The 8,480-nt window shown below is 52.6% G+C and overlaps 1 protein-coding gene across 3 annotated transcripts; it reads right to left on the minus strand.

Annotated features, from left to right (window-relative positions):
- Nucleotides 1–1,818: 1,818 nt before the first annotated feature.
- On the minus strand, nucleotides 1,819–8,052 carry EOMES (eomesodermin). Of its 3 annotated transcripts, none has more exons than XM_044252597.1 (6): nucleotides 7,110–8,052; nucleotides 5,971–6,125; nucleotides 5,191–5,312; nucleotides 4,587–4,745; nucleotides 4,438–4,499; nucleotides 1,819–3,615 (listed from the first exon to the last, which is right to left on the minus strand). In XM_044252597.1, the coding sequence occupies exons 1-6, from the start codon at nucleotides 7,991–7,993 to the stop codon at nucleotides 2,934–2,936; spliced, it is 2,064 nt and encodes a 687-aa protein (XP_044108532.1). In that variant the 5' UTR covers nucleotides 7,994–8,052; the 3' UTR covers nucleotides 1,819–2,933. The 3 variants fall into 3 exon arrangements, with proteins under 3 accessions (XP_044108532.1, XP_044108531.1, XP_044108534.1); XM_044252596.1 differs by having other exon boundaries at nucleotides 1,819–3,672; nucleotides 7,110–8,051; XM_044252599.1 differs by lacking the exon at nucleotides 7,110–8,052 and adding an exon at nucleotides 6,758–6,817 and having other exon boundaries at nucleotides 1,819–3,672.
- Between the last annotated feature and the right edge of the window lie 428 nt (nucleotides 8,053–8,480).

Consider the following 8,480-nt stretch of genomic DNA (forward strand, 5'->3'; position numbering starts at 1 on the left):
CGGGAACGGGTGCAAACGCGGGGACCCTGGCAGAGAATGTAAACAAACGGGGCGCCGAGCCCTTGATCTTTATTTAAATAGAGGCTTGTTTATCGGTGTCATCCTAGGAGGATTAATTAGACACATCTCTTCACAATTTGGTGTCTGACACTCCATCTTAGGAATGCCTTATCACAAGGTGTTAATTGGGGCCACTCAGCCACTTACGTTTCTATTAAACACTGTGAGGGACTTTTCACAAGTACCGGTTCTTTTTACTGTACGGTGCAAAAATATACAGGACTCGAAATAGACTGGGGCCAGAGTCTGCTTTATCCCGGCGATGATCAGCATTTTGGGGCTTTCTAGAGGGCAGAGCGCTGTTTCGGAATTCCGTCGCAGCTCCCCAGTACGTTATGGTCCCTGGGAGGGGACGGGGGTGCTGACCAGATTAGGGGGGCTGCTAGTCCTCCCTCCAGAGTCTGAATCTGTCATCCATAATAAATACACATAAACCAGATTTCAAGCTTTCGCTTCTAGGGTCGTAAAATTCCGGGCGACTTTGGCAAAGCGTTTTGAACAGGCACCGTCATCGACGTGGGGCTAGAGTCCGGGCCCCCAAGGTCACGGGCGGCGCGGGAAGAACTCGGGCCCAGGAGGGGTGCAGGGAATGGAAAACCGGGGAGAGGCTCCTGGCGGCCTTAATTGGGCGCGGAAGAGGAGGAGGTCCCGGCTGATTGCTCGCCTCCCAGCAGCTAATCCTCTTAGCAGCTGCATTTCCGCGCCGCGCAGTTTAGCAAAATGACCCTCCCGGCCAGACCTTTACCCCGGGAGGGTCAGGAAGAAGCTGGAAAGGTTTGCAAGCTGGGCCAGAAGCCGTCTGCTGATAAGCCTGGCGGGACGTCTGGCACGGGGACAAAGGGCCCTCCGCCCCACTCCTGGGTTTAACTTTTCGGCGGGCCCAGGGCTCAGCCAGGGGATGGGGTGGCCTTCGCCCTCCTGGGGAATGGGAGTCAAATAAACGGAGCTAGACTCAGGGCAAACCGCTCCCCGGCCGCTGTTTGCAGAGTGGAGCTGCGCGGGACGACTTGGAATCCTCATTTGTAAGTGTCGCGCCCGCCCCTAGCCCGCGCCGCCGCCGCCGCCGCCGCAGCGTCCCCAGCGTTCCTGGCCGACTTTGGCTGCCCGCAACGCGCCCCGGCCAGCAGCTACCGAGGCGAGCAGCCCGCCGGCGGCCGGTGCGCTTGGGAGCTCCGTGTAGAAAAAAGCCGCAGGTTGGAGCCGAAGCTGAGTTGTGGGCGGCCCGCTTCCCGCCGCACTGCAGGGACCAGTAACTCGTGGGCGCTCAAAGGGCCGCGGGGGTTCCCGGGGAGCCCACGTGGGTTCAGGGATGGGTGGCCCCCAGATAGCCTAGGAAAAAGCCCAGAGAACGAAGTGGTCACGGGCCGAGGCAGGGCCCGGAGTCCAAGGGCTGAGGGCTGAGGTTTCCCAGGCCGGCTTAAGCCTAGCATAGGCAATTCTGCATCTCTGCAATCTCCCCTCTCCCCCACCCCCAGCGGCCCAATACCCATTGTCCAGACTTCGCAGTGGGGTGAGGAAATAAACCCATTCATCTTCAAGAAAAAAAGAAGATAAACAAAAGCAACCCCACCCCCTCAAGACTACAGCGTCCACTCACAGATTCTAGAGCCTGAGGGTGGGGGTGGGAAGGGGGTGGGGGTAGGTAGGGGGACTCCGTGTTCCTGCTGGTGAAGGGTGGAGAGGGAAGCAAAATAAGAACTTTAACACAAAGATTACAACTCCCAAGTACAGAAGACAGAGCTATACCTGTTCCCTTAATGAACCACATTTATTAAAAATGACTAAGACTGTACATAAAAACCCAAGATCTCTAAAAAGCCTATAGGAGCTGTGGCATCAGGTTTTCAGTTCTTCACATTACCGAGCTGAGTAGTGGGGATGGCAAAGAAGGAGGGTGAAATAGAGGAGTTTTCCTTACACACGTTTCAAGTTAGTACAGAGTAGCTGAATACATTCTTAACTATCTAAGAAGTAAACAGAATATTCCCCAATATCCGGGATGATGAGAGAACCTATTCCCCACCCCCTGGCCCTGCTGTCAGGTGATCTGCGAATTCTTGACAAAGCCAAAGCACCAATTTTCATCATCTCAGACACAGAAGTAGACTATTTGTACAATATATCCCACAGTATTCTACAGTGTATCTAAGCACACACAAAACTGTACACTTTAAAATTCTCTTTTTTTCCTTTTTGGCGACTCCCTCGCCCGCCCTCTCCTGAGTCCTACCAGCCACCCCAGCCTGCCGCAGAGGCCTAGCCAGTGAAACAGTCCCAAACTAGGGCCAAACATGGCTTGCTTCAAAAGCCTAGGAGGAATCAAAGTCAGGTAAAGCCAGCACCATCACATACGGTTTTTCTCACTTCCCAGGCCTAGCTATCTTTTGTCCCTAGCAGAAAGTAACAGCAAAAAGTCCCCTGTTGAAGCTTAAGGCCCAGCCCTTCTCCTCCAGAGGCAAAACACCTCGCCACTCTGGGATTCTCTTTGCTTACAGATTTACACATAGGAATGAGAACCAAAGCTTTCAACTCATTGGCTAGCGCTCAGCACTGGAATCTTCATAGCCTGATTCTCTGAATGTTTAGTGCCTTCAATAAATAAATCCAGAACCTTGAATAACCTTCAACTTTTAAAACGCTTAAAGTCCTTCATTAATTTTATTTAAAAAAGAAAAAAAATGCGAGGCTTGTTTCCGTTACCTGCAGCAATCAAAAAGCTTTGGCACCTTCTTTTAGAGGATTGCACAAAACGGGATGCATCGAGGTGCAATGCAAACGTCTTTTTGGCAAACCTAGGCAAAGAAGACAACAAAAAACACCACCAAGTCCATCTGCAAATAGTTAGCTCATTCTGACGAAGTTAAAATAACTCTTTAGGGAGTTGTGTAAAAAGCGTAATAGCCCCCCATGCCTTTGGAGGTGTCTTTACTGTACTCTTCAGCATTAATGTCCTCACACTTTATGGAGGGAGAATTTTCATTACTAGAGGTGCTAGGAGACAGCCGCCGTCGCTTACAAGCACTGGTGTATACCCCCGAATCATTGGAATCCAGAGACTTGATGGAAGGGGGGGTCTCTATCCAAGAAGAGCTAATTTCTTCTTTGACTTTCTCCTTGGAGAGTTGATCTTCAGAGAACACAGGGGGGCTTGTTCTGGAGGTCCATGGGAGTCCAGCTGCCATCTTCCTCTGGTAAGAGCCTCGACCTCCCCACCCTGCCATGGCAGGGAAGGTTGGGTCAGGGTAATAGCCCAGGGCGTGGGACGTCTGGAGGGGCAAAGATTTAATACCATACGGGAGCAAGGTGCTGGAAGTGTATTCAGACTCATAGGAACCGATGTCTAGTTTGTTGGTCCCAGGTTGCTGAACAGGCGTGACAAGCCACCGCTGGGGAGGGTTGGCCACCTCTTCGCTCTGTTGGGGTGAAAGGAGGCCGTTGGTCTGTGGCACGGTTCTCTCGCCATTATAATATCGGGCTTGAGGTAAAGTGTTGACAAAGGGCTCCGGGAAGAAGGACTGAACGCCGTACCGACCTCCAGGGACAATCTGATGGGATCTAGGAGAATCCGTGGGAGATGGAGTTAACCTGTCATTTTCTGAAGCGGTGTACATGCTACAATATAAAGAGAAACACTTAAAAAAAAAAAACAAAACTAATGTTGTTCCCAAATAACCACCTCCCAGAAATCAAAAAGGCTCACATAGTGGGTTCTACTGGGCATGATGATATGCTGGAGTGGAGGGAGAGAGGTAGAAGATGCCCTGGCCCATTTCAGCAGACACTTGGCTCATACGGAAAAAGTTTCCTCCCAAGCACTAAGTATTTAAGCTATAGAAAAAGCCACCTTCGCAAGTCTTAGTACTTGAACAGCGGAACAGCTCTCCTTCTCAGTGTCGTGGAAGGAACGCTGGCTGTAGTGGTAGAAATCCCACTTGTAAGTGGTCTTGTGGGGCCTTGCTGTTTAATGTTGTGAAAGTTACATTCTCTTAGTTTTAGGTTTTTCTTATGTAAAAAATAATAATAATAAAAAAAGAGGGGGAGTAATACATATTCCTCAGAGGATAAAAAATTTGGATCAAATGAAAAGGAACGTATATAAATGCAGATTATGAAAATTTCAAATCTCCCCTCAAATGTTAAAAAAAAAAAGTAGCTCTTCATTTTTTAGCCCTTCACATTGCTCTAGAAAGTAACAAAGCCCTTCTGTGAAAATTCTAAAGCAAGATTAGCCAAGGGAAAGAAAATGCAAAAAATAAAAATAGGTGAAAATCCCCAACCAATGTGAAAGCTCGTTCTAGAATGTTTTCTCGGAAGTGTCTGGTGAGGTATGTCCTGTTCAAAGATGACCACGCAAATGTGAATAAAAGCTGCACTTACGAATCATAGTTGTCTCTGAAGCCTTTTGCAAAGGGGTTATGATCAATCTTTAGTTGAGTTATCTAGAGAAGGGAGAAAAAGAGTCAGTCGTTGAGTGCTTTATCATGCTGGACCTAGCTGTAGACTGTTGGGACCCGTGTGACACTCACGTCGGTGTTCTGGTAGGCAGTCACTGCAATGAACTGCGTTTCGGAGAAGGTAAAGGTCTGAGTCTTTGAGGGCTCGTTCAGGTCTTCCACGCCGTCCTCTGTCACCTCAACAATATGCAGTCGCGGTTGGTACTTGTGTAAAGACTGCAATACTATCATCTGGAAATGGTAGAGAAAAAGAGCTGCCGAATCCAAACAAAGTCTCTTAGAGGTAAATCTTGACCAACTACTTGTTTTGGAATGGGACCCCTGCTTATTTCCCACTGACAGTTACCTTTTTCTAGAGCCATTTTAAAGATCTTATCATTGTTGCTTTTGAACCTTAAAACCTAGCTGGCTGGGTGTGCTTGTTTGACAAACACTCCTTCCTCTGTGTTTTCTAAGTCCCCCAAAGACTTTAGTATTTCTTCTCCTAATAGTCAACTCACTGTTAACCGAAATCTACGACAATGAGAGAGGTCAAAAGAAAAAAAAAGGTTAGAACTAGGTGAGCAAACAGGTAACAACTGCAGATATCACAAATACAGTGAAGAGTATGGAAACTTGTTAGGAAAAGAGATCTATGGCCTATGGCCGGAAGCCACCCCGTCCTCTGTCACTCTACCTGGGTGTTGTTGTTATTTGCGCCTTTGTTATTGGTGAGTTTTAATTTCCCAAAGGAAATCTCCTGTCTCATCCAGTGGGAACCAGTATTAGGAGACTCTGGGTGAACATACATTTTGTTGCCTAAGAGAAAATGAAACAAAACACAAAACCCAAGCAGATCGGGCTGATTACACATGGACACAGGGGAGGGATGGATGTCTGTCACTTTTGGGCAAAGATTTAAGAGCTAGTCTTCAGGCACAAATCTCCCCAGAGTTCGCTCTCCACCTAGACGGCACTGACAGCCCTCCCAGGGCCCCTGTACTTTGGGCGCCTTCCTTGGACAAGGCAGTCATCTTAATGCTACCTCAAAATACATAAAAGGAGCCACCAGGAAATGTCTCTTGAAGGTCAATTTGGGGGCCTTCTAAAGCCGGAAGGGCAACAGCGGATGCAAAGTGGTTGGGTTTTCAAGGGTAGACCCAGCCTTGGGGAAGGCTTTCTCAAGTGAAGGTTGGAGTATCAGCAGCCCTTTCCACCCAGGAGCATTTAGTAGGAAAGGTGGGGGAGGGCGGGGAGAGGTAGGGTCATGATGAAAATACCAAAGTTTATATTCCTAGGCAAGAAATCTGACTTGGCAATTCTCCCCCCCCTCCCTGGTTCCAACCATCAACATCAAGGAACTCATACTAACACCTCTAGGCCCCAGATGAGGGGCAAGTGCTCGATTTAAATGTGAGTTTTCAGAATCAAGAGTTCACCACCCTCCCCTCCCTTCCTGGGCCTCCTCTTTTCTCACCCTGCATGTTATTGTCCGCTTTGCCGCAGGTCACCCACTTGCCCCCCTGGAATCGCCAGTGGTTGGGGTCCGCCAGCACCACCTCTACAAACACATTGTAGTGGGCCGTGGGATTGAGTCCGTTTATGTTGAAGCTCAAGAAAGGAAACATGCGCCTGGGCAGGGGAACAGAAGCAGGATAAGCGATTTAAACCCAGATGCCCAAGAGCAGGCCCGCAGCAGACTAGGTTTGCCCGCACCTTGGGGCCGGTAGGTTGGAGTGGGACATTGAAAAGCCTACAGAAAGAACAGAATACCAGTCCAAAAAGTGACCTTACTCTGCAAAATACTTGAGTATTTTGTCAACTCCGGGAACATCTTTTTTTCTGAAACAATTTGCTCCAAAGTCAGTATTTCCCAAATTGAAATGCCACCGCACCCTCTTCTCAATCAAGTTCTTTTTCTTCCAGGACGTTAAAAATCATTCGTTTTTCTACGTTTAAGTACCGGAGAACAAACAACGTGCAGTTGTTTGCGTTTAAATTCTTAAATTGTCAGGCTAAAAGTTCCCCTGAGCGCCCCTCTCCCAGCTCCCACCCTTCTCTTTCCCCATTTGTACCCGCTGTTAGCAGTTGGATGGGTATCAGAACTTTCTCAAGTCCCGAACCGCACCAGGTCTGGCTCCAGGGCCTGTGTAACCAACTACCCAGACCAACCCACCCTCCGAAGCCCATCTACCCGAGACCCCCAGTGGAGGCTCAGGCGCCAAAAACTGCGGGAGCCCATCTATTGCGCTCAGGAAACCAACCTTTGCGCCTTTCCCCACCCGCGGCTCCTCTCGGGTATGCAGGGACCAGCTCGGTATGCAGAGCGGGCGGATCTAGTAAATCCAGCTTTGTGGACAAGCCCCAATTTACATTTCCGCCTCCTTCTCGCCAGTCCAGGTGAGGGTAACCGGAGGGGAAGAGGAACAGCTCTAACATTGGGACCGTGCACAAGCCGGTGCGCGGACCGGGAGGGACACCGGATTGGAGATGCGCGCGGAAAAACACTTTTCAAGCAAATCGTGGAGAGAACAGGCCCAGCTCCCTCACCCACGGCCTTCCCCACACAGTCATTCAACTGTCATTCACCTCTGGGCCCCTCCGCGCTGCGCTCACCTGCCCTGTTTCGTAATGATCATCTCGGTTTGGTGGCGGTGGAATTTGAGCCACAGAGGCCGGTTGCACAGGTAGACGTGGGCACGGAAGCCGGAACCAGGAACCCCCAGTCCCCCCAATCCTCCGCAGGACCCCGCAGCTGCCGCCCCAGGGTACGGCCCATAGAGCGGAGCCCCCTGGCTGTACTGATAGGCCCCCGGGCCGCCTGCCCCGCCGCCGCCGCCGGCGCCCGCTCCGCTACTAGCGCCGGCTCCGGGGCCAAACTGTGCCCTCCCAGGTGGGCACACAGCCGCGGGGAAGCCGCCGGGGGGCAGCATGGAGCCGTAGGGGTAGCGCGCCCCGTTGGGAGTAGGGTAGACAGATCCGTGGGGCGCCCCGGCCGCCGCCTGGTAGGGAAAGAGCGAGCAAGGCGCGGCCAGCTCGGAGCTCTGAGGCCCGGGGGACTGGAGGTAGTAGCGCTCCGAGCTCAGGCTGTCCATGGAGTAGCGCGCGGTGGCTGCGGCCGCGGCGGCAGCGGCGGCGGCGGCGGCGGCGGCTGAGGGCAGCTCCTCCTCCCCGCAGGGGGAGCCCTTGCGGCCGTCCGGGGGCCCGGGCTTGGCCACTGCCGCGGCGCTGGCGAAGGCGTCCCCGGCGTCGGCGTCACTGAGCATGGCCGCGGGGGCCCCCGCGCTGGCGGCTGTGGCTTCCCCGCTCCCAGTCTCGCACGAGAGGCTGCCAGGGAACTTCTTGGGCGCTTTGTCTAAGTCCAGCCTCTGAGGCGAGGGGGCCGCGCCAGGGAGGTGGCCTGCGCTCCCGCTGCCTCCGCCTCGCGCACTCTCCAGCGGGTAGAAGTGCGCGCCGGGCAGGTTCACCGAGCTCACCAAGAGCTGCTCCCCTAACTGCATGCTTTGCAAAGCGCAGACGGCAGCTGGCTGCTTCCTCTCCTCCCGCGGCCTTAATATAAAGGCAGGATGGGGGAGCCAGCGCCCTCTTCCGAGGGGAAGGTAACTTCCCCTTCCTCCGGTGCTGGGGCTACCCACCTGGCCGCACGCGGGCCGCTAAGGCGCGCACTGGCGCGCCCTGAACTCAGCGTCCTTTCCGCGAGGAAAGCGCACTGGGTTTGAAGGCAGGAGGTGGCAATGGACCGAAAAGCACTCTTTTCCCTTCCCGTCTTTCTTGCCTCTCTGGACCCCCGTCCTCCTCCGCACTCACACTCAGGAAGAAGAGGATTTAGATCTCTGTCCCCATCCACCCACCAGCGCTAGCCTTTCTGCCCTTCTCGACTGCCAAAGCGTGGGTCAAGTTGACCACTTGGAAACTTGCGGGCTGTCATTGGCTGCTTTATATATGTGCGGCCAGGGAGGGGCTTCGCGGGCCCACAGCCCGGGGACT

This window comes from Neovison vison, chromosome 6 (assembly GCF_020171115.1).
Source record: "Neovison vison isolate M4711 chromosome 6, ASM_NN_V1, whole genome shotgun sequence".
Classification (NCBI taxonomy): Eukaryota; Metazoa; Chordata; class Mammalia; order Carnivora; family Mustelidae; genus Neogale; species Neogale vison.